Source organism: Chroicocephalus ridibundus, chromosome 1 (genome assembly GCF_963924245.1).
Source record: "Chroicocephalus ridibundus chromosome 1, bChrRid1.1, whole genome shotgun sequence".
NCBI classification, from domain to species: domain Eukaryota; kingdom Metazoa; phylum Chordata; class Aves; order Charadriiformes; family Laridae; genus Chroicocephalus; species Chroicocephalus ridibundus.
Window position 1 is genome coordinate 158,688,754 of NC_086284.1, and position 24,775 is coordinate 158,713,528.

General features: G+C 42.2%; 1 protein-coding gene across 5 annotated transcripts in view; it reads left to right on the forward strand.

Moving 5' to 3' along the window:
• TBXAS1 (thromboxane A synthase 1) overlaps positions 1-24,775 on the forward strand; it is a 247,037-nt gene that overhangs the window by 95,451 nt on the left and 126,811 nt on the right. For 3 of the 5 annotated variants that reach the window (XM_063320468.1, XM_063320476.1, XM_063320484.1), the window contains one exon: positions 20,031-20,127. In XM_063320468.1, the coding sequence (XP_063176538.1) occupies positions 20,031-20,127 (97 nt within the window). Of the gene's footprint in view, positions 1-18,855; positions 19,076-19,549; positions 19,666-20,030; positions 20,128-24,775 lie in introns of those variants that run through there. The other 2 variants (XM_063320492.1, XM_063320500.1) reach the window with 2 other exon arrangements.

A 24,775-nucleotide genomic window follows, 5' to 3' on the forward strand; every position in this document is an offset into this window, starting at 1 on the left:
ATAAGTAATATATTCCTGGTCAAACAACACACCACGAGTGAAGGAACAGAAAATATGATACAGCCCCAAGCGGGCAGGTGATTGCCTCTGGGATGAATGAAGCTGTTCTGCCTTCAACTGCAGGAATGCATTTGGATGTGGGGAAGAGTGTTAGAGTTTGTAACATAGACCTCAGTGTGTATAATCAAAGAGTAAGAGCAGAAGATTAAAATTCAGTGCAATTTGTTGGGTGACACTCTTTCTTCGCTTTCTTTTGCATCTGAAACAGCTTGTAGCTGGTCAAACCTTATTCTTACTCTTCCTTCACCTGAACTCTCAACTTCAACCTGCTGTGAGGAATCTGACCAACTATGTAGTAGAATAAGTGCTAGGAAGGACAAGAACAAAGTAAGGTAGAGATGAAGAGATGGATCTAGGACAAGCAAGACAATGGGGTTTGGATTAAACCACCTCTTGAAAGCAGATGACAATCACGTCATTTGAGCCCAGCGTTGTCAGGCTGTGAACTGGCAAGGAGAGTCAATGATCTCAAAATCTGCATTTTTTGATAGTGGGAGGAACTGATGAGAATGTTTCTGACAAGACCCAGTTCTTAGCCACTCCCAGTCCCTAATAAAATCACCAGCAGCAAATTGCATGTACTCAAATGGAGCCTCTGCAGGGCTCCAGCATAAGCATCCCAGGATCAGCACAGTGCCACAGAAGGAATGTCAAAACAGAAATGGGTGCATGCATGCACTGCTGAAGCATCTTGTGAAAATACGGATGTGAATGGAGCTCCATTTACATATAAAGAGTATCTTGTTTTGCAGTGGGTTACTTCAACACGTTTTTAAGTAATACGCAGAAAACAACTTAAAATAGGACAGGTGATTTTTCTTAGGGTGTCTATGGAATTACTCAATGTCTGATCTGCGGGTGGTGGTGTTTGTTTGGGTTTGTTTTTTTTTTTTCTTAAAGACTTCCTGATATTCCTTAAATGATTTTCTAATAAGTCATTATTGGAACCAAGATCAAGCCTGGTCACTTAAATGGTTGAGTGGTTTAAAGGATTAGGCTAGATCACGGAGCCAGTCACTAACTTGAAATGTGTCCAGGGGTGAGTTGTGATTGTAAGCTACGCTGGCAGCTGACAGCTTTTCAGGAGTCTATGCAGCCAGAGTTGGTTCTGTCTTAACGCTTGACTTCTCCTCTCCCACAAAAATGTCGCTGCAGATGGCACTAGTTAGCATTTCTGCAGATGAGTCCATAATCAAACAGTTGTGAACAAGAAATAGGCTTTTCTCGCTGCTGCCCCTGGCCTCTGCATCAGGGCTGAGGCACACTGGTTAGTCACTATGGAGGTTTGAGGCTTTACCCTTTTGTGGACAGAAGAGAGACATGCGTTTCTGGGATTTGGGCATCTGGAACTTTTCTGAAAGCCTTATCCTTCCTTCTGCTTTCCTCAAGCACCCTGGGGCAAACCTGCTGTGGATAGGGGCAGGAAACAACTGATGTCTTCATCATACAGTTAACTTAACCTGAAGAAACAGTGTCTTTATTGCCCTTTTAATTTCAGAAACTTTTTTGGTTTTTAACCTCTCTGTTTCCAGCCAGAGTAATCCCAGGACAGGTATTCTCATCTGTGTCTCTGAAGGCTCATGTAAAGAAATAATTTGGTTTCATGAAACAATCTTATCCTGTTTGATTTCCTCTTTTACACTGGCGTTCTAATGGACTTACTCCCTCTCCTGTGGTCCTTCCTTTATTTTGATATTTTAAACAATTTACTTTTCATATTTCAGCTAGAGAAAATCATGCCTGGGCAAGGAATGGGGGAGAGAGAAGAAAAACAGGCTTCCTATTTCTGATCTATAGCTCTTCATAGTCTGTTTCACATTTAACCTGATAAAGGTTTTTGGTAGCCTCATTTGCCTGGATTTTTGTTTTCTTAAAGAGCAATATACTTTTATGGCCAGAGTCAAGACTTTTTTTCCCCTCACTGTGTTGCCTCATTTACGTGTTGTGATAAGGTTCTCTGACTCTATAGGATTGTTGATCATCCCAAGAATTGCTGTTGTGAATTACAGTTATCTTTTTCCTTTAAATACCTGCAGACTGTGGACACAGTACAACAGAACCCTTGAACGTGTGTCTAACTTCGAGCACATGAGTAACCCCATTAAAGTCAATGGTGTTACTCAACATGCTTCAAGTTAGGCAGAAGTTTATCTACCTTGCTGAATCAGAGCCATAAAAGAAACAATTGCATTTGTGCCTGAAAAATATTTTAACTGCTGTTGGTACACATAAACACCTAGGTTTATTGTAGCTGAAAGAAGTTAATGGGGAGAAAAATATTTCTTCCGCCTCCCCACCCTCTCTTTTGACAGCACTTTGCATGTAGGCAATTTTATTGCTCCTCTGTGTAATGTGCTAGCCGTTCTCTCTGAAATAGAAATGATTACCTCAAAAACTGACTGAACAATAGGAGAATCTTAATATTCTGAAGGTAAACTTTCAGAGCCCTTCTTTCTGGTTTTTTTTTTTTTTTTTTTTAATTAACACTTCCAGAATTTGTTAATAGTAACCTATGTTTTAAAAACTCTCTTTTAAAAAAGAACCCAAACCCAACAGTATTCCTGGCTAAAATGTAATCTCACGGTACAATGCTACACCTCCATCTGACTCCCCACACTTAACCATAATTAGGTATTGGTTCTAGTTAGTTTAATGGTTAAATCAAGCTGTTGGAACAAGTCCTGTGAATTACTTGTGGGTATATCATCACCAGTTTCTCCTCTTCTCTCTAGAGCTAATTGGTCCTAAAAGCATAGCCTTTTATGGGACTGATGCCGAAAGATTACCCAAAAGGTGGCATACCACACTATTTTGAGAATTGGAGTCTAGTGTTATTGTTACAGTTGTAATAGTTTTTGTGGGTTGCCTGATCATTATGGAGCATTTTACATTCTGCATACGGAGTCCTGTGGGATGCAGTTTATAGGCAGAATTTATGGTAAATTAGTTGACTAGTTTAATTCTGGCATGTTTCAAATGCACTTAGGTCTCTGGAACATTGAGAATTGATGCTTAGTGTACTAGTAATGTTGAAGGCATTCATTAATGAGCTGCTCTCAGCCATGGACAAAATCTTATGTCTTTACTATGACCTCCCATGAGAACCATGTCTACTCTCTAACGGCTGTTGGTTTGTCACTGTGACTTGCTGTCCCAGTCAGGTCCAGGGACGCTCATGTTCTAGGTATTCACAAATAGAGACTCAAAGGCCCACCAAAATGGGACAGGCCCACCCCTCAGCACAGGCGAAGCCATTTGGGTGGAAAAGTTTGATGCAAGTGCTGAACTCTTCTTTGTGCAAAGCTCTTCATCTCCTCTCTGAGACTCCAGACGTTGTCCTGGAGTGGCGGAGGTGCAGGCGTGTGCTCCCTGCTGCGCTTTTTCCAAGTTTCTTTCCTCCATCCATGACTGCTCCATGACTCTACTGCAGCTGTTTAAGCCAACGTAAGTCAAAGACCTGATGTAATCTTTTACACCTCTGGAAAGAGTGTGCAAAAACCAACCAAATGTGACAGACAACACTTTATATGCAGTTGGCAAGGCAGCAAAGGACAGTGCCTGTCACTTGCGCCATGTTCCTGATGCTTGTTTCTGTACTAACAGCAGTTTAAATTAGTGTTTACATAGAGGGAAATCCCCTAGTCAGCGTGGCTCCACTGAGACAGTGTTGGCCGTATGCAAAAGGCTCTATGAGATTGGCCAGAACTGTGTCAGCTCTGAAGATTGACAAGGGAAGCAGCGGAGCGGGCCCATGTACTGAATCTTACCTAATTAAATCACAGAATATTGGATTGGAAGGAACCTCAAGGATCATCTGGTCCAACCTTTCTTGGCAAAAGCATGGCCTAGACAAGATGGCCCAGCACCCTGGTGTCCAGCTGAATCTTAGAAGTGTGTCCCATGATGGGAAATCTACCACTTCCCTGGGGAGATTTCTCCAAGGGCTGATTGTTCTCGTTGTGAAAAATTTTCCTCTTGTGTCCAAACGTAATCTCCCAAGGAGTAACTTGTACCCACTACGCCTCATCTTTTTCATGTGACTCCTTGTAAAAACGGAGTCTCCATCGTCTTTGTAACCACCCTTTAAATACTGGAACATGGTGATAAGGTCTCCCCTAAGCCTTTTTTTCTCAAGGCTGAACAAAACGCAGATCCCTCAGCATTTCCTCACGTGGCAGGCTTCCCAGTCTTTTGTTTGTTTTTGTGGCCCTTCTCTGGACCCTCTCCAGTCTTGGTCTGCTTCTGCATGTGCAGGTAGCAGCTTTGGCTGAGAAGTGATTTCACCTCTGTTTGCTCCTGGGGAGGTGTTTCTTAGCTCCCCTGTTTCCTTGAATGTTGGTAACGTAGCACTTAGCTGTTAAAGCATAGTCCTTGTGAGCTCCAGGTTGAGATTATTTGAAAACTGAAGTTTCTTTTGAAAACATGCTGCCTGAGGAGCATTTTACACCTAATGTATGACATGGGTGATCCTTGGTCTGTACTGCCTGCTTTTTAGCTAATTAATGCTTAAAATCATCATTTTAAGGGGCTTGGGTTGGGACTGCTAAACAGATTGCTTTTTCTTATCATGTAACACTTTTATCATCAGCACCTGCATACCAGACTGTGTCATCCTAATTTAAGGCAATGGGGGGGAATATTCTGAGTGAACCCCACAGTTATAAAAACTAGTTTGCTAGGCTAAATTTCACCTTGATCTACCCTCTTCACCGTCTACCAGAGCCTGAATTTGTTAACCTTCTTAACAGGCTGTAAAGTCCATCTTGTATTTCTTTCCCCTCTTTCCACCAATTGGGAAGAAGCAAGCTGAGGGCTTTTAAAAGGCTGAAAAATCTGGCCATTATTTTAGTATACCAATTCTTTTTGAAAGATTTTGCTGTGCATATTAAATGCTTTCATTAGAATTGCCTACAGCACCCAGAAGTATTGATGCAAACCTGAAGTGGATACACACAATATGTAATGTCCAAGAGGTATTAATGCTGTCTGACTTCACCAGCTGTGTATATGATTATGAACTGGTGTTCCCAGTGTCATGCATGGCAATTTTTAAATAAAGTCCCCGAGACATTTCCCCCTGCTCTACACAGAGGGAGGAAAATGCATGATCTCCCAATGTCCCTTGCCCACCCCCTTCCCTTTCTTTGCATCCTTTGAAGCAGATAGATAAACTTTAAAGTAGTGCTGCAATTCAGGAGCTCCTGCTGCCCTCCTTGGTCACCCAGCTCTTCCCAGGAGAATCATCTTACTGCCTCTCCATGTTATTCCCTACTACTGGTTTACCCTTCTTTGTGGCAACTTGAAGAAATCCAAAAGCAGCTTGTGACTGCCTTCTCATGTGGCATGAGAAGCATCAAGCAAAAGGGATTTTCCTTCCCCACATATTCCCCACTGGGGGCTGGAGAAGAAGGATGCAGAGACGAAACTGCAAATCAGCAGCCTGTTGCATGTTCTGGTTCTCTGTAAGCCCCAGCACAGGCTGGAGCATCCATGGCTCTGTCCCATCCTCATACCCACCTTGCTAGGAACATCAGGAAGAAGACTCAGATGCTGGTTAGAACCCATGCTGGGGAGTCCTTAGGCAAGACCTCGTGGGGCCTCTGCCCCTTAGGACACAGGAACGGATGGGGGATGCCTCTTATTTAGTTTCTTAGTCATATTTGCTGCTTTGCCCAATAAGTACAGAGGCACTTCCCATTCCATTGGTGTCTGTTGTCCTTTGATGGTGCCACCACTTTGTTGGCTCTAGGGTTTGTTCTGTTCTTTTTACTTTGACAACATTGTCTTGTGGGCTTTGTATTCATGCTTCTTGCTGGTTTTCCCCCTCTTAAATATTTGCCCTGGCTTTGTTTTCTTTCTCATGCTTCTCTCCGTCCTCTTCACCCCTATGCTGTCTTTCCTCCATGCTCTAATTTTTATTCCTCCATGGTTTACTTACCCACGTTGAGCTGAAAACAGTAACATGACCTGACAATTTTTACGTCATTCCAAGGTTTTTATGTACCTCCGTAAATCTCTTCATTACTTTTTTATTGTTTTGTCATATATAGGTTTTAGTTTTTCCTCTACCTTATTAGTCTAGGGATCAATTTAAGTCTACTATGTTTTATTAGTAGTAAGGAGAACAAAATATCTCCTTTTTCTTTGTTGGTTTGGCACCGTCTTCAAATTACCCTTTTTTCTCTGTTCGACTACCTCTCTTCTTTCCCTGGAGAGTCTGCTTTATGTCAGACCCTTCTGCCGATGAACTGGGTATGATTTCATCAGGCAATAGGCAAAAGTATACCCCGCTGCAGAGAAAGAAGTTGTTTTCAGCTGTTATTCTATTTATTTTTTTTTTTTCTAGCTTGGGAAATGTGGAATGAGCTGAGCCACCATTACCCTGGGGATTGTGAATCTTTCTATCCTTCCATTAAATCTGGTGGCTAAACCTGAAGGCTTGTCTTGAAGGAGGATTTATTGTAGTCATACTGATAAAATTGTACTGGCATAATTAAACAGCTATAGTAATGTCAAAAAAAACTCCCATGCACAGACACAGCAGTTCTGGAATGACACAAACATCAGGGAAAAAACTGACCATCTCACCCAGCAATTATCGAATCAATAGGGGTGTGCTCCCATAGGAGATTTTGTAGTCTAACTTTATTAAGATTCAAACCACATCTTGTCCCAGAATCTCCTCTCTCCCCTATGTAAACAAGCCTGAAAATAGTGGTCTGGACCTTCAAGCTGTTGTTTACTTCAGTGTAGCTCCATTAAAGGCATAGAGCCGTGACTATTTGAGGATCTTGACCCAATGTTTCTAGGTCTCTCTCATGTTATATAACTTCGATTTTTGGATGATGGTGTCTATTGAATAAAATTAGGTTTTGTACAGCAAATTTTAAGATGTATCCAGACATCTTAAAGTAGTTTACAGAAAAAGGAGTGAGTTGGGAGCAATGTTCTGACTCTGTAAGGGCTAGCAGTAGACATTTTATCACTCAGCAATAATCCAAGCTTTTCTGTCAATGTTGGAATCTATTTTATTGAAAAAAGAACTTGGCAAGGACACTGGGAATAGCTGCAGAGTCTTTCAAAGTGACATTATGAGAAGATCTTGGTTCTTTGGGACCTTTTATCGCATGGAACATCTTATGAAATACTCTGTGTGAAGGGCCAAAGTAAAATGTTATCAAAGTAGCCTAACAAATTTTATATGTCCACTGCCTGTCCATTTGGCCCAGTAGGAAATAAGCTACGCATGGGGCAGAAAAAAGAAAAAGTAGGTCTACAAGTGCAGCACAGAGGCAAATGTTAAAATAGGTCAGATGGTAAGATAATGTCACATGGAAAGGCATTAGCTGTTAAATACTAAATTATTTTCTATTCAAATAATTTAAATTCTGATCTTTGAGGCAGAGAAGTGTGTTGCAAAATAGGAAGATTAATACTTGAAGTTCCTAAACTTATTCTTACATCAGACCCAACTTTGCTCCCACGTCAGTGGCATTTTATTTGCTTTTGCCCAGTAACTAACACAACTGGATTTTCTTGAACAGTGAAGAACAGGATTGAGTTTGTGAAATTTCCATAATTTTCCTCGTGTTCATTTTCTTAGCGAAATATTTAAACAAATACACAGTTTGTAAGCCCTCAAGTAGCCCCTCATACCCCTTTGATATGCCACTGTGTTAATACGTACTCACAGGACTGCTCTGGGTGTTGCATTCAGTGTATTTCCCCATCCCGTGCTTCTTTTGAATGCTATTTTGAATATTGGATTTATGCAGGCAGTTGTTTACATGATTTGCTCCGGCTCGCACCCCCAAAATCGGGAGGCTCTCCTTGTCGGAGGAGTTGAAGCAGTGGATGGTGCGGAGGTCGGAGGAGAAGCGGGTGTTTCTGGCAGCGCTAGAGCTGCCAAGCAGGCAGCGTTGCATATTTAACTGTAAGGTCTCTTCTGGATTAAACAGGCTCCAGGAGAGGAGAGCATGATCGATAATTGCAAATATTAAAAGTGGTGCCTTCTCTTGCTTTCCTACCTTTTTCTGCTCCCTTCTTTGCCTACAGGACACGAAGCATCTGAATCCCCCAGATGATTGCTCATGCATTTACATTTTCATTTGCTTGGTTTACAGCAAGATTGTTCCAGCTTTTGGGAGGGGCAGCTATCAAAGATGTACAGGCGCTGCCATTGTGTTTTACTGTTCCAGTCCATTTTTCCCTGTGAATGCAGGTGGGAGTTTTTCAGTGGGTTGGTTTTGTGTTTTTGCTTTCTCTTTCTTCTAAGCATTTATAACCCTTTTATTGTCAGTCTTCAATCATTTTTGATAGATCAATATATTTACTTCAGTGATGGTTCATCCTACAGTTGTGCTTGTGGGTTTTTTTGCTTTGTTTATAGGAGTTATGAATAGATTCAGTGGGTTGTATCTCTGCTATACCTCTATCATTGCGTGAGGATCAAGTCGCTTGATCTCGCCCCAATACCTCTATATTTAGAAGGAATATGAAGTGTTTACATTGGTCTGGTTTCATATCTCTTTGTTTTCCCTTTTTCCTGGGTAGACTTTGAGCAATTAAAAATGCAATTTTTTGTTCAGAAATTGCCTCCTCAGAAATCCTAAGTACCGCTGCTGGTGTTTTATGTGTGCCTTGAACTTTTGGAGGGAAGGGCTCTAGGAAACAGCTCCAGCAGACTCCAGAGATCCAGAGGGCTTGGGGAGTAACATAGCAAAGCAGTATTGGGTGATGACATTTACTCAGATGACTTAGAAATCAGGCTGGTCCACGGGAGTCCTGAGATCTTTAGCCACGCAGCTACGACCCAGACAAAGAGGAGATATTCTTGGGCCTACACCTCGCTCATGTCCCTGGGCAACCAGATGCAGGCCAGGGACAGATGTTCAGTGCAGCTGTGAAGAGAGCTCCAATGTGTGCAACGTACACATGGGAACTGGGTCCCAGCATTGGTGTGATACGCTGCGCCTCGGCTGGCCATCAGAAGAAGGAGGGGGGTGAACAGGACCTGCTGCACCTTGGTGAAAGGGTACGTCCGTGGAAGAGGGGAGGGATAAATGTGCTCCTCCATCCTCCGGGATCTGGGTTGTTTCAGAATGCGGTGATATATATACCATCTGTTATACAATTGCTCCCTTCTACCCCCCCAATAAAAGGGACCAGCAAAAGAAGCGTGTTTGTAACAACTGATAATATGTGCAAGGTGGTAAATGGAAAATAGGTCAACTAGGTAGTGCTCTTACTAATATTACTGTTTGAAACATGATCTGTGTCTTATGACTGCGCATTAAATATTGTGAAAAATCCCTGAATGTGCATGGATTTCAGTGAGGTTTAATAATTTAAACCAGGTGAGCATATTAGCTGTTTGCAGGATGTTATCCCCGTAGTTGCCTTACCAGAGCTGTATACATCCTGTTTTTCAGTACGTCCATTTTAAGGCTGAAATAATTTGCCATGTTATGAAAGTCGTGACTCAACTGCTTCTCAGCAGTGTGTTGTCCATTTGTAACAGCAGATTTTCCTGGAAGTTATTACTTTGGAGTGCCATTGTCAGCTGTACACATCACTCCTGCTCCTCTCGTCCTTTGTGGCGCAGATTTGTCCGTTGTTGTTAGCGAGGATGTTACCACTGATGCACAAGCTATCAGGTTTTTCCATTCTTTTCTTTCTTTTCTATCTCTCTTGAATTGCAGTTTCCTTTGTCTTCTGCGTGGTGCACTGAAAGAGGTTAGGAAATTTATCATGGTTATTTTTAATGGGTTTTTAAAGTCCGGCACAGCACAGATTGAATTGATTCAGGAAAATTTCCTGGAGCTGCAGCATTTTTTACTATTAAAAATATTTTTATCATTGCAATTTTTCTGTAAGAAAATACCTCTATTTTTTTCTTCTAGTCCTGTAACAAAGCCCTGCTTTCTAGCGTTTCCACATGGTCAGATATTAGCCATTTCCCAAGATAATTTAGTTTGGTCATGTGTACGGCTAGCATTTTTATTGTAAAGAATTCTGCTAGTGGTTTCATGATAAATGCATAAAGCTTTGGGAAATGACTTTTATTGGGCTTAGTATGCATTTAATAATGCATTAACAAAATTAAATGATTTTGTGTGTATGTGTGTAGATCTTAAGAATGTATAGAAAAAGTACACACTACCATAGGTATGCAAGGATTTTAAAAAATAAATCTCTCCTGTGTGCATCTTGTATGCTGTAGCATAAAAAAAGTACATTCCCAGGAGCTCAGTAGGTGGTTACTATCCTTTTTTGCTTTGTTTCAACATATATATTTTTTTTAAGGCAGATTGAGAAAGAAATGTTAGTCCCAGTGCTGTCCCCCTCGTGGCCAGTCTGGCAAACCTTTACTTGCCCGAGTAAGGCTGCCCAGTGTTGGCTGGGATCTGTGTCTTTATTGCACACAACCCAGACGAATGGGTTGCCTTGCTGGGGCAAGGCAATGGGAAGCCCATTGCTTCCCACTTATGGAGCCCTGCTTTCATTTCCTTAAACGTCAGCTGTCTTCAGGCTAGTAGCCATGACAGGGTCGAAGAGTCTTGTTTCTTATTCAACAAAACAGTGTATGCATGTGTAGTTACGCAAAACTCAGTTGGGCGTACTCATTTCATCATGTTACGTTTATGATGCAAAAAATCAGTATATTGATCCCTATCTATCGTTGAGGAATTAAAATTTTCTAATATTAAGACAGTATTATTTCAGAAATGCATGCATCTGCATTAACATAAACAGAGCAAAGGAATAAAAAGGGATGGTGTGCAATATATTGTAACTCTCTCATTGATTTAAGATCAAAATGTCAGCAAGGAGGAGTAGACTGAAAGAAAATTATGTATATGTTTATTTCAAACACACGCAAAAGTAAAATATTGTATCGTCCACCACTGCTGATCATATTTACAGGAGGCAGATGAGCTGTCTTGCCTACAAAGAAATAAAAGATGAAGTGCAGAATTAAACCAAACAGAAACAGCCTACTAGTTTTGAATGCCTCTGTTTTGAATGCTTCTTTTGAAGATATGTATGAGGACATGATTTCTCAGCAGATAGAGATACTCAGTGTTTTTTGAAAGCCTTTTCTTTCCTTTAGGGTGAAAATGGCTAGCCAAAACCGGAGATGTGAAAAACTCTGATCACACTTGAGTCCTGTCCATGACACGTAAAGTATATATGAGATGAAGGTTGCAGAAATACTGGCTTATGGATGGCTTTTCTTTATACCCTGATGTTGGGTCTCAGGAAGGAAAAATAATGAACCCCTCAATTTTCCCGTGGTCAGAAATGCTTTCTGAGAGGCAGAAGTCAGATCACACAGGTTTTGTTTTAGTCATCTTGAAGTGCATTTGCTTATACAAAGTTTGGTGATGGGCGTGTAACTAGCAACTTTATTACACTTGTGGTTTTATTATAGTCAACCCATTTTATAGCTTGCTGTATCTTGCGATGTCGTAGTATCACAAATTATATTTAAATCCTTTGACCTCCTTCCTGTTTCATTTTCTCCGTATGGTGGTACATATGCTCTCCTCTTTTTGTCCCCTGTCCCCAAATTTTCCGTGGAGCCTGCACCACGGCATGTGCATGCTCTCCGTCTTTCTGGGACACCGAGGATCCTCCCTGGCTTCATGGCCACCTGCTGGGATGGGTTGTCCCCCCCTGCTTTGCTAGAAAGCAGCCTGGTGCTTGCACGCCCCTCTTCTCCATGTTCTCTCAGCCATATTATTCGGTGTAACATCACAGTCCCGTCCCTCATCTTCTTCAAGTGCGCTGCTCTGTCTCCATTTATCTTGTCTGAAATGGCTGTAGCCCTGCCAGGGTAATACTGCCTGTTGTTTCCCAGAAATTGCTTACCTGTCTGTCAAGAGAAGCTGCTTAGAGCTTCTGACTAGAAATCAGGATAAGCGCTGAGCAGATCCCTCTCCCTCCTTTACGTGGAAAAAAAAAAGATGGAGAAAAGACTGCCTGTGTTTAGCCCGGGTAACATTGTCTGCTTATCCTCCTCAGCCATCTTGTAGCCTTTTTTCTTTCTTCACTGCACTGATAAAAATAGGTAGCACTGTTGAATATAAATAATAGACTCATATAAATCCATACAAATGAGCAGTGTGTAAATGGTAGCAAGCAAAATTGGGAGACACAGAAAGTTTGCCATCTCCCAGATGTACCCTTCCCTAGAAATAGTAATCCCATGTTCTGGAAATAGGTTTTTCTCTCAGGGTATGGCAAAAGGTGTACTTTGGTAGTGAATTAGGTGCAAAGAGCCCGAGATGAGACTGCTCTCACGCTGCCTGTCGCAAACCCACAGAAAGGCCGAGCACAGGAATATGCTGAAACCCACAGGAAACGCCTGCTGCACCATCACATGAGGTCAGTCAGGCATACCCTGCTTTAACCAGCGCAGACAAAACAAGCTTTGCTGAAAATGTTACAGTCTAAACACGGGTAACAAAACACAGACTAACACAGCCCAAGCCTGGTGGGAAACACCATGGGAAAAGATTTAGAAACCTTCTTCTGGCACTCGTGCCGAGGTGAAGAGCTATGAGCGCTTCCAGCGTCACCCAGTAGCAAACAGCACCGCGCGCCCAGGCAGGAGGAGCAACTGGTTTCGTATTAATATCGCAGTACTTCTCGTTTCCAGTAGCATCCTATAAAAGCAGTACCCTATTTACAGCTTTCATTTCGCATTAATGAAGTGGAATACTGATGTTAGCTAATCAGCGCTAGCGGTATGATGCAAGCATGCAGAGTGGTGGCGGTGGCAATCATCTTAGCCCAGGATAAAAATAACCCCTGCCAGCCCTGGGATGCGGCAGCTCCCCAGCTGTGGAGGAGCACAGCCCAGGACCCTATGGCTCCGCGCTGCCCTGGCACCCGGCTTCTCCCACAGCCCACCTGGAGCAAGAAAAGAAATTATTCTCTTATCCCCGTCCATCCCCTTTGCCGCTTCTCTTCCCAAACCCTAAACGTGGGCATGAGTTTTTGAGCTTGCAGTTGGGTCTGGATTCAGATTTTCTCAGAAAACCAAGTGGACATAGATTGCCAAATATGCTTGTATAATTCAGAGGGGCTGGTTCTTTACAGGTTTTGGGTTTTTTTTTTTTTTCCTCTTCATGGCACTTTGTGAGCTTAATTTAATCCCTGTCATTCCTTATATGTGGGTAAATGTCATCTACTTCATTTCATGAATGAATTAACACAGCCGTGCAGAGTCTGCATCTCCCGCACTGCCACCCTTGGAAGGGGGAAGGGATTAGTAAATGTGTGTGACACCCTCCAGTTGCTAAACCCCAGCCGGGGTTAGAGATGCCCAGAAATAGATCTCGTTTGCACCCTGGTGTAAGGTACTTGAAAGACTCTACCAGCTCTGTACCTTGTAATGGCCCCAAAGAACCCTCCTTCTCCTTATTGTCAGCCCTAAATATATTACTTTCGTACCACCAGTCTCTTACTGCACCTGACAAAGGAGGAGCTCCTTTAAAAGTAGCTGTGCTTTTGGTGGGGGAGAGAATATAAATAATCCCGGAATTTTCTTCCTTCTTTGATACTTCCTTAAGCATGTCAGAAAGCAGAGGTCTTTTGGCAAGGTGCAAGTTTGAGATAGCGCAGAGGTTCTTGGTATGTAGAAGATATAGCATTCTTAATCCCGGGTATGTGGACAAAGAGGTGGATGCATAGCAATACAGAGCGGCGCAGAAAGTGTGCGGGAGTGCCTGGGCATCTTGTTACATGATATTTTTAATACAGTCGGGAATTAAATTAATAGTTCTATGTGCTTATTTTAAAGCTTTCACGGCATGAAAAGAAGTGTAGTTCATCGAAAAAGGAAATGAGGAACAATTTATTCTTAAATAGAAATCACTGTGGCCATGTCTTCTTTTTCGTGAATTTACACAATGGGTTGGATTAGTCTCCGGCTGAGGCATCCGTGTGTGTGTTGGCAGAGCTGTGCTTTGAAACTTTTCTCTGCACCTGAGACTGCTCAGTCCTACCAGGTCTTCAATATGTGCAGTAAGTTCACCTGGTTTTAGGGTGTTGTGTTTGGTTTTTTTTTTTTATTTTGATTTTTCTTAAGTGGTAATGTGTATTTCTCATTTCTCTAATCCGGAGATACTCAGCTTGGCAATGCTTTATAACAATAGCCAGGAAGGCACCCTGCCACCTAGAGTCCCAGCCTGGGACGCAGGAGAAGTGGCACGGGAGTTAGCTCCCAACTTTCCTGCAGACTTCCCCCTGCCTGAAGAAAGCCGGACTGGGATTTACAGTGTATACAGGGCAGCTGAGGAGCTTTGTTCCCACAGGGAGTCAAAAAAATAATAGGTGATTGCTGGCAATTCCAGGCTCCTCCATACCTGCCTGTGCCCTAGTCCCTCAGATGGAAATGGAGGACATTGTTTATTTTCTCCTCTGTTTGTCACTCCTGTTTATTTTAATTGTGGACTCCACAGGCCTAGAATAAGCCTTCTACTTATGTACAACTCCTGCCTAATTAGGACCACGGGACCCTGGAGGCCTCTAGCTGCTAATATAACATAAATATTAGTATTGGGATATATGTATATCGTAATCCCAAATACGTATAAATGTAAATGGGACTCACAGTACCTCACGGTTTTTTGTCCCCTCCTTTCCTTTCCTCTCAGCCCAAAGTAAATCTTCTGTAAAGATTGTGTTTGGGTTTTGCAGCTGTTCGTTACTTATCGCTTAGTCCTACAGAGAGTGAATCGCCTGACAGAGCTGGAAGGGGACAGGGCTCATGACAAATCAATTTGCTGACTTCTGAAACAGTTAAGCAAGTAACGCCAGGCTCGAGTCCTATTTTAAACAAGCAGTGCACTATTTGGTTTTCACATTTGTCTGCCTGCAGTGAATGGGTGTCTAAACAAAAGAGGCAGAGGGATCGAGGAACTTTTTTTTTAAGGAAATGTGTCCCAAGAAAATTAGCTTTTTCCCTTGTATCTCTGTGTCTTTGCATACCACTCCTTTTTTTCTTTTCTTTGCTCTTCCCTGAGGAAGACAGAGATAGTAAAATTTTCTGTTTTCATATAGCTTTCCAGATGATCTTTGCGTGCTTTACCAGACTGCGACATTGAAAACAAAGCCTTGTTTATTGCCTGGCAGCATATATGTGTTTTATGATTAATGCGATGTGTTTGTAATACGTGGGGACTGATAATAGATAGGGAGATCAAAGTCTTCTGTGAATTGACAGCAGTGCTATAAACAAGGTGAAAGGGTTGCAGGTGTTTCCCACACAGGTGTTATACAAAAACATATGGCCCTTTGCCATGACGTACTGCATGTGCACTCCATCTTTTCCTGCCCAACAAGGCAACGTTGCTGTGAGCTTTGCTTAGAGAGCACATCCGTGGCTCAGGACTTGGGGGATGCTGTTGGCAGCAGATGACTGTGCAGTGTGACCAGAGTGATCCTGGGGGCACAGAAAGGATAATTATAATAAATTGGTCCTTTAAATCAAAAGCAGTTGATTGATCCACTACATCACCCAAGAAGAGACATCTGTGTTCCTGGGCGTCCCTGGCAATTGTGGGAAAGGGAGATGGTGTGCTTGGGTGTCGCAGGAGGGACTGGGCGCTCCAACGTGCCTCTCATCCCACTGCTCCTATCTGGGCTCATGGCTGGACCTGGCAGCTCATCTCTCAGGTGTCTCTTATCTCCATGGGGTAACTTCTGTGGCCATGGCCACAGCAGGCATTTAGTGCAGATTGAGATGCCAGGGCCACATCTCTGCAGAAAGCAATGGCGGGGCACATGCAAAACATCAGAAATCATTGCTGGATTGCTGCTTATTCTTGACAACAAAAGAAAATACGCTTCTAGTAAATGACTAAATATTTGCAAAGAGGACCTCAACCTCCTGGATGAAACCTGAACATGCGTCCGAAGTCTCTGTCCCTTTCATTAATTGCCTTAAGAGTGGTGCTTGTCTGCTCTTACAGACCAGACTGCTGCAGCTGAGTGTGTGTGGTGTTTGTAGCCACTTCAGTTATTAAAACACTCCGAATGCGGATTAACTTCCTTTGCTTCATATACTATAACATAACCACCCCCTTGACCTGCGAGCCCTGTGGCAAACACACCGGAGGGCAGCCTGCCTTGCCCACAGCTCCTGTGAGTAGATCCATCCCCTCCATTGAACACTTACAAGAAACTCTTTCCCTGGCCCTCCTGGGACGGTGCAGCACAGGGCTCCCCGCTTCTGCACCAGCAGACCACTCGGCCGAGGGCTCGTCATCCACCTTTTCATCCTCTGGAGGAAGCTGAGCCTGCCCTCATACTGTCGATGTACTGATACCAGGTCTTTCTTGTCTCACCTTCCAATGGAGCTACAGCTGCTGGTCTAAAAATACGGATTTTTTTTCTTCTGCATTTTAAACAGAAATTTAGTAGAAATTGCCCCAACAGCATAACTTGAATAACTGAGGCCTCATTTACACAGGGAAATTACACTCATGCACGGGTCATGAAATTTATTTTTACCAGTAAACCGCTGTTACAACAGATTCCCACGTGGACAGAGTTGCATTGCTCTGAAGACGCCATACACATTCACACATTTTTGTTTCTGTGCAGGAGTGAGCTAGATGGTCACGAGAGTGTGTATTACACCCTGAATGCCCTGCAAGAAAACGTTACAAAAGGTTGGGTCAAGCAGTATAATGGTACTGTATCGCTGTAGTTAAAGGTAGGACTTCTGTGTGCGGACAAGCCCTGTGGAAAAGATTAACCTAGAGAAAGTTAATAAAAAGTGCTGTCCTAAATTATTCATGAATCCATTTGTAATGCACTTGCCGGGAGGCTTTTGTTTTTCTCAAACTCTTATTTATTAAAATCTGACAAGAATATCGGGTTTTGTTCAATAATAAATCTAAGTCTATGTGAGGCTGGTGATATCCTCATGTAGTAATACAGAATCAAAATGAAGTTACATGGCAGGGGTGAATATGTTATTTACTTGGGAAGAATAGATTATTGTTCAGGAGGATTTTATCTTTTACTTGCCATTTCAGAACAAGTTAAAAAAAAAATCTATTTGGGAGATATCCTGTTGGTTCGCGACCAAGGCCTCAATCCTGCAAAGGATTTTAAATACGTTAAAACTTAGTTAAGCATATTTCTGGTGGCTATGCAGATTCTGGACCTGTGTTTGCTAAATGAAATAGCTCAGATGATCTTGTTTCATACATAGCTGTTCTTGTCCTTCTTCCTTAACTTCAGGGGAAGATCCTGGAAGTCATGCTCTAGCCTGTGGATTTTGACTTCCAAAGCATGTCCACACACACCCTGTTCTTCTTGTGTCCTAGAAAAGGTTAGAAATATTATATACAGAAAGTTGAGGAATGGAAAAAAGCCAAGGAGAGAGCTTTTACTGTTTGCAATACAACAGGAGATGGTAGTCCGTGTGTGCTTTAAAGCAGTCATTCCTTAAAAGCAGTTAGAATTTTGCTTAAAAAGCAATTTAAAAATTTTTTTCAGTATTTTCAGTTTATTAAATTCAGGAGATTTTTTTCCCCTTCTATTCTTTCTCCTCCTTTGCCCTTATTTATAACTGGATTAGAAAAGGAAAAACAGGTGTCTATAGATAGAAAGTTAGAGAAGAGTAAATAAAAAAGAAAGAGCTTAGTTGTGGAAGCAGAACTGGGAGTTCGGGTGACTGGTCTGAGTTGGAGGATGATGAATAGATTTGTTTGCATAAGCTTGGCTTGTGAGTCACTTTCTCATAAAAGCAGCTTGAGTAGGAGATGCTCCTGTCCCAAATTTTAGTCCTGAATGCTTTCAAGCACAAAGTGCACTGTGACATAAGGGCTCTCACTGAGAGTACTGTCCTGTTATTCCGGTGGACTGGAGCTGGAGCTCTGCAACTTCCCAAGTTTGAAATAAACTAGAATTGTCTCTCTCTCTCACACACACACATGTGCTTTGCATGATGTATCGTGCGGTGCCTCTTGGTGGTCAGGATTAAGCTGTCTGGGTAGACGTAATCGGCTTCTGATTCAGATCTGGAATCTGGTGCTAGAAATTTGGTCCCTATGAAAAGCTGTGTGTTGGAGGACCATTGGTCACTAACCATTAAATGAGACAATGTGATGAACTTGGGGAGGAAAGAGAAAAGCAAGACGCGAGTGTGACAGGTCAGTGATCATGGCTGATCATCCTGGGTAGGTTTGGAGCAGCACGGGTCTTCACCTTGGAAGCTTGCTTTTCCTCTCTAATGCCAGAGAAAAAGTACAAAGTACATCCAGAAGGGGCATGTAGGGCATTATCCTCTTTTGCCAAACACTGTGATCAAAGCACTCTTCAAAATGAGGCCTCAGCTCTTTGTTATGCACCTATTAGGATTCTGAAGAAAAGTTGGACCATTAACAGATAGCTGCTTTGCTGTTGGTTTAGCAAACTGGGAGAGGTGAAAAAGGTTTATTTTAATAGAACGTACAACCGGTATCTAAGGTTCAAGTGGACTGGATTTGGGAAATAACAGCTCCCTCTTGAAACCCAACAGAGAAGAAAATAAGATCTCTTCCTTCTTGAAGAAAATTATTTTCTTGTTCTTCTCTGCCTTTTGTTTATTATGAGTTTTGGTGGTACAGGGGTCAAGGTGGACTGTGAAACCCTGCTTTGGAATCAAGATATTTGTCTGACTTGTTTGCCCCCGGTGAAATCAGTGCTGCTGCAGCTTCATTGCCATGGGAACCTCCAGTTACTAAATTTAATTCAGCCCAGGGTTTGCTTGTCTGTTCTGTTGCTGAAATGTAGACAGGTGATAAGCAATATATTGATACTAAGCTGTATCATACCAAAATGATTAAGCGTTGATATTACCACGGTACTGCAGCATCTGTGGCATTGCTCTTGTGTTCTGCCCTGAGCTGCCCGGCCCTTCTGTGCCTGCCTCCAGCCTCCTCTTCTTCTCTGCTGGCAGAGCAATGGCAGCACCACCTGCATAGACTTTCTGGTCCAGCAATCGGCAAAGGTAGGGACTGCAGGCAACCTCTGCTTGCTGGTGGTACTCCTTCCTCCCCCTGCAGAGCAGCCAAGCACGGAGCACCCATGGGCCTTGGGGGGGAATGCTGCTGGAGAAGGGACCTCTGCACCCCTAGGAGTTGTGGGGGTGGGGTGGGTCCCGGTACCTCTGGGGCATCCACAGTGATGTAAAGTCCCCCAAGGACAGACCCTGACTCCAAAGATCATATTAAACTGGAAGCGGGAGGTAGAGGGTGTATGAGCAGAGAGTGAGAAACCCCTGTCTCACCCAGTCTTCTTCTAAAGTTTCTGAAGTTTTATTAATTTCTTTATACTTGGTGGACTTCTTTTTGGTTTATTTTTTGTTTCTTTTTTCCTCATTGGTGTCATGTAAGGTTCAGATGGTATCAGTTGGAGGGTTATGTTTGTGGTAATGCAGAGCCTGGGGTCTGACATACGCTCAGTTCCAGTGCTAGTAGGAGCGGTGGAAGTGTGCCTTTACTGCAGCCACGCTGGAGGGACTTCTGGAATGGCTCATTGTAGACAGAGCTTTGCCATGGAAAGACATTTCATGCGGCTAACTGCAGGATAATCGATTTTGTAGGTCTTTCATGATTGTGTTGTTGGTTACTAATGTTTTGCCCCTCTGTAGTTTGTGTTCGTGATACTTTGTATGGAGTTCACAGTGCACATAGAGCGTGTGAACCTGTATATTAAAACATTGTCTGAACATTGATTAATCAGTAAAAGGTTTTTAACTGTTTCCTTTAAATTCCAGGACCATGCATCTTAATTTAAAAGTTGAGAGCGGTGGGGAAAGATATTTATTTACCCAGGGGAATATATTTTCTGTGATATTTGTTCATGGCAACTGTTTTCAAGGCGACAGAGGTATTTCAGGGAAGGTGACGGTTCTCCGGTTGACATTATCTGCTGACATGACCCTCTGCTTTCTTTCTTTGTAGGTACTACATTGGTCGCCAGATGTTTGTGGTGGTCTCCACACCAGAGATGATCAAGCAAATCTTAGTGACAGAATTCAGTAACTTCACCAATAGAACTGTAAGTAGATAGAAAGGTTGGCTTTGTGGACAAAGCAGGTAGTGCTGTTAATTTGAGCTCAGACCAAAATTAACTGCAAGGGAGCTGGAAGTAGAGAGGGGGGGAAAAGTACAACATGGGTTCAATGAAATTTGAAGGTGTATAAATTCACTATATACATTTCAGTCAAAGACTCCTCTTACCAGGACACTCTGAGGATGAAAGAGAATGTCCTTAAAAGATCTACAATGCCCTTGTGACTGAGGCACCAGATGGACGCTGAAGAGAGAGGCTTTCAATACCCAGTTTTGCCACTGACTGCCTGTGAAATCCTGGGAAAATCATTTACTAGCTCTCTTCCTTGTTCTTAGTCTGTAACGTGGGGACAGTGTTATTTGCTTTCTCCCATCCGTGGTCTGTTTTGTGTTTTTAGACTTTCTAAGGCAGGAGCAGGCTGTTTGGGACAGGGACATGCCTCCTGCAGCTAACATGTGTTGCTTTGTCATACTTAGCACTCTGAAAATAACAAATGGCAAAGAATGAATTTGGGGTTAGCAAGGACTTATACGTATGCTGTTGGTTACTTATTTTACTTATCTATATGCACACATATATTAAAAAGCTCCCTTTCAAGTACTCGTTAGAACAAATAATGAGAGGGGAATGACCAGAGGGATAGTAAAGATTTCTAGTAGTTCCTCTGCGTTTTACAAGGAATTACTGTCACTGTGACTGCATGCTGCCTCAGTGCCATCCATTTCCTCCTTCCTTCTGGCCCCTTTGTATGCTCAAACCTGCTCAAATAAACTAACATGTATTCAGGAGGGTTGTTTGTGTCCTCAGGGAAAATTTCATCTCTGATCAGCTGTCTGTCTCCTCTGCCCCTCTGATCCTCCCCGCAACCAGACAGTCTCTTTGCAGACAGCTTGTCTCCTTTGCTTGCTTCTTTTGGTGCATGAGGTTCATCTTGTGACTACCTGTATCTTATTTAATGACCTCTTGTACCAGTCACCCTCCGTTCTGCCTATAACTCACATCTGAATGGAAGAATCTCAGTGTGCAAGCTTCTTAGGCTGAAGTTGTTGTGTGTGGCAAGGGTCTTTTCCCCATTTTCTCTACATTTGAAGGAATTTCCCACCCTTTCCCTTCTTGCACCCCCAAGCAGGAACCCTACTTCCTACTTTACTCCTGTATATTTGATAGGAACGCTATTCCTAGCAGTACCCACTATTCATAGCAGTAGCTGGTGCCCAAGTAACACCGCCCTGAAATTACAGATCATTCCTTTGAGGGCACATTCACATATTTGTTCTGCTCTTAATTTCAGTCAGTCTTGTCATTTGAATATATCTGTGCATTGTCACCCTTCTTATTTGGCAAAATTTTTCTTTCTCTCCAGGCATTTATGGTCAGAGGTTTATCTCTCTTTCTTGTGGTTATACATCTGTCTCTCATGGTCTGTAACATTTGTGTTCCTCTCTGAAATTCAGTGGGGTCAGGTCACTATAGCCACTCTCTCTCTCTCTCCCTTTTTTTCTTCATCAGAGAATCTGTTAGGTAGAGCTGTCTGTGTAGGTTCACATCTTGCCCTTATCACTTGACTGTCCCCTGAACCATTTGTGTCTTTTCTTCACAACATCCTGCTTTATAGGTGAGGAGCTGAGGCACAGACTGACATCCCCGCCACTAATCAGAAAGCCTGTGGCAGATGAGAAAATTTAACTCCTAGACCTCTCTTTAACAAAATGAGCAGTATCCCCCCTGTGCAATGTTGCTATTTCTGGCTCGCTTAATGCCCATGAGTCTAATTCAAGTGAACTTGCTTCATCTTACATGCTTTTATCTGCTTGTTCCATGCTCTTCTCACACAGCTGCAATCTTTGAGTGTTGTTATTTCTCACTTGCCACTTTGTTCCCCCTGTTCCAGCCATTTCAGGTAGCCTTCTGTTTCTGGGTCCTTCCATATCTAACCTGGGGATCTTTTTCCCCGCTTGAATTTTCACACTGGAATCTGCCTCTCCTCTTTAATTCACAATCAGCTCTCCTGGTGAAGTGTTCAGCTATCCTGTACACTAACAATTCTATATGAAAATATATAATGCTGGATGATATGTAATGAAGGCGAGTGGAATTTATTCAGATGTGATTTTAGTTGTATATGAATAATGGTTGAAAGGTGAGAGTGAGAAACACACTTTCCAAGTACTAGAATTCCTTCTTCTCATATTGACTGAAGAAATGTCATTTTAAGACTTTTAATAGGGTTGCTTCTGTTTGTATATTTTAAAATTACTCAAAGCAAGCTCCTCTACTTTAAGTGAGGGTTTCTATTTGCCAGTGGAGAATTCAAAATGCAAAATAGATCCCCCTACCGTATTTTACCCGTTCCTTCCCAAGATGGTCTACTGGTGAGTGGTTATAGAAATGACTTTGGCGTCAGTGCTATTCACAAAGCTAGGCTAATATCTTTCATCCAGACATGGCACACGCTTCTTTCAACCCAAAGTCTTTTTTTTAGCTTGAGTGTCATTTTTTAAGGGTGAGAAGGATGGGAAAGAGGGTGAGACCACTGAGTTTGAACAGGCCTTGGGTTTTCTTTGCTTGCCCACCTCCTCAAATGCATTTCAAGATTGGGACCTCATCCACCAGAAGTGAAATGTAATGTGAGTTATCTAACCCAAAGTGCCATAAAGGCAGATTATTCACCAGACTCTGTAGCCGTTGTAGGGATTGTATGTTAACAAAGCGTCACTAAGTTGCAGGCTGTGCAGGACTAATTCTAAAAGTGAAGTGTATTAGAGGGTACAAGTTGTTTATATTCCATGTTTATTTTGCTGTTCTTTCAATTAATCTTAAAATATGTATATATTAGAGTAAGAGACAATGGGAAATAGGACTTGTGAAGAGTTGGAAACAGTGGATGATACACTTGATAGACAGAAGTGGGTAAGATGATGACTCAGTGAACTCCGACCTTTTATTAAAGCTGTCTCTAACACTGTGTCACAGTTTTGAGGGCTCATAAGAAGAATGACCTTAATCTGGGATTGTGCACTTGCTGGCTGCTTGCTGGGAAGTCATCAGAAGAACTTTATGGAATCAGGCTGGTTTTAATCTACTGAGAGGACTCTTTTGGAAGCTTCTTGTGTCCTGCCTCCACATCCAGAGATGCCTGGACCAGTTGTACAGTTCTCTCACATTGAACCTATCTGCTCACTCCTTACGTGGACAAAGTGGATTTTGCATGTGAACAGACGCCAAACTCCTGTTCATTTTATGCCATTATGTTTCCCTTTGGTATTATACATTTCACATCTTTACTAAGAATATCTTTTGAATATTGCTGTAAAAAACCTTTTAGGTTCCCTTGCCCTCTTCTGTTGTTTCTGAGTAACTGATTAGTAATTCTTGCAGCAGAAGTGTATGGTGACTGCAGATCAAATCTGCATTAAGGTTCACTTCCTTTTAGAACAAGCAACCAAGTCTAGTACGCAGGGTGTTATTCCCCTGTAGGCATGGGGTATATTTATCGTTAACTGTATAATCGCAAGAAGGCAATAACGACATTCTACTTTCCCACTTGATTAAGGTGAGCGTTGCAGCCATTTAAAAACAAAAATATCTACTGTAGTGTACTTTCATACTTGAGGCATGTGAAGCCTTTTCCCTGTGTTTTTAATTACAGTTGCAGAAGAAAAGATGAAAATTAGCTTATAGACCTTCAGCCAAAAAATATGGAGTTGATTTTAATTTAGGTTAACCATAGAAACCTCAGCCAGCATTCTAGGCGGGGCTGTGCTGCAATAAATGATACCTTTTTCTCCCAACTATCGTAAGTCGTCCCTTGAATAGAAGTTTTCTTTTAAGAGCATTAAGCCCATTTTTAGCTGCATTACTGTGCTATGAGTGAGATAGGTTTATGTTGTTTGTTGCATTCTGCCATGCGGGATAATGATACATGATCTGTTTTTGGATTGTTTTTAATTTCTGCATTCAAAATTTGTTTTTGAATTAGTACTTGAGAATCATTAAACTGTACTTTTAAAAATGTAGGAGCGGAATTTTAAGATGGAGCAGCGTGAAGAGAGATACTACCTGGTATGTAATTTAAATGATGCAGAAGTTGTAGGCCAAAGTATTTGCCAAAAATGTGGATCAATACTGGCTAGTCAAGGTTTGTCAGGCTGCTGGAGTCGGTGCTGAGCCAGGATCCATGTGGCTACCACAAGTGGAAACAAGTAGTTGATCCAGCCCAAATTCTTAAATCTGCTTGCCAACCAGCTGGAGGAGGGTGACATTTTAAAATACAAAAATCTACACCAATTCCAATAGCTGTAAGAAAATATCACTGTTTTCTCATCAGGAGCTTTGCTGCTACAGTGGGAAAAGTAACAAGGGATTAACAACAATTCATACTGAAATGGTAAAAGTAAGAACAAAAAAGTAGCATGGAAGTTGATATAACACGGCAATACAAATTCCTTGTATCTCTCTTGAAGGAAAAGACAGTTGCCAGAACTGCTTTTCTTTTCACTTCTGTCTGTCCTTCCCTTTCCCCTCCTTCTACTTCATCTTTGTGGGACATTATTATTCTTTTCGCGTGTTGAATTTGCCTGTTACACTAAGCTGTTGGCCTCACCTTTATTTTTGCTAAATCTGTGAAGCTTCA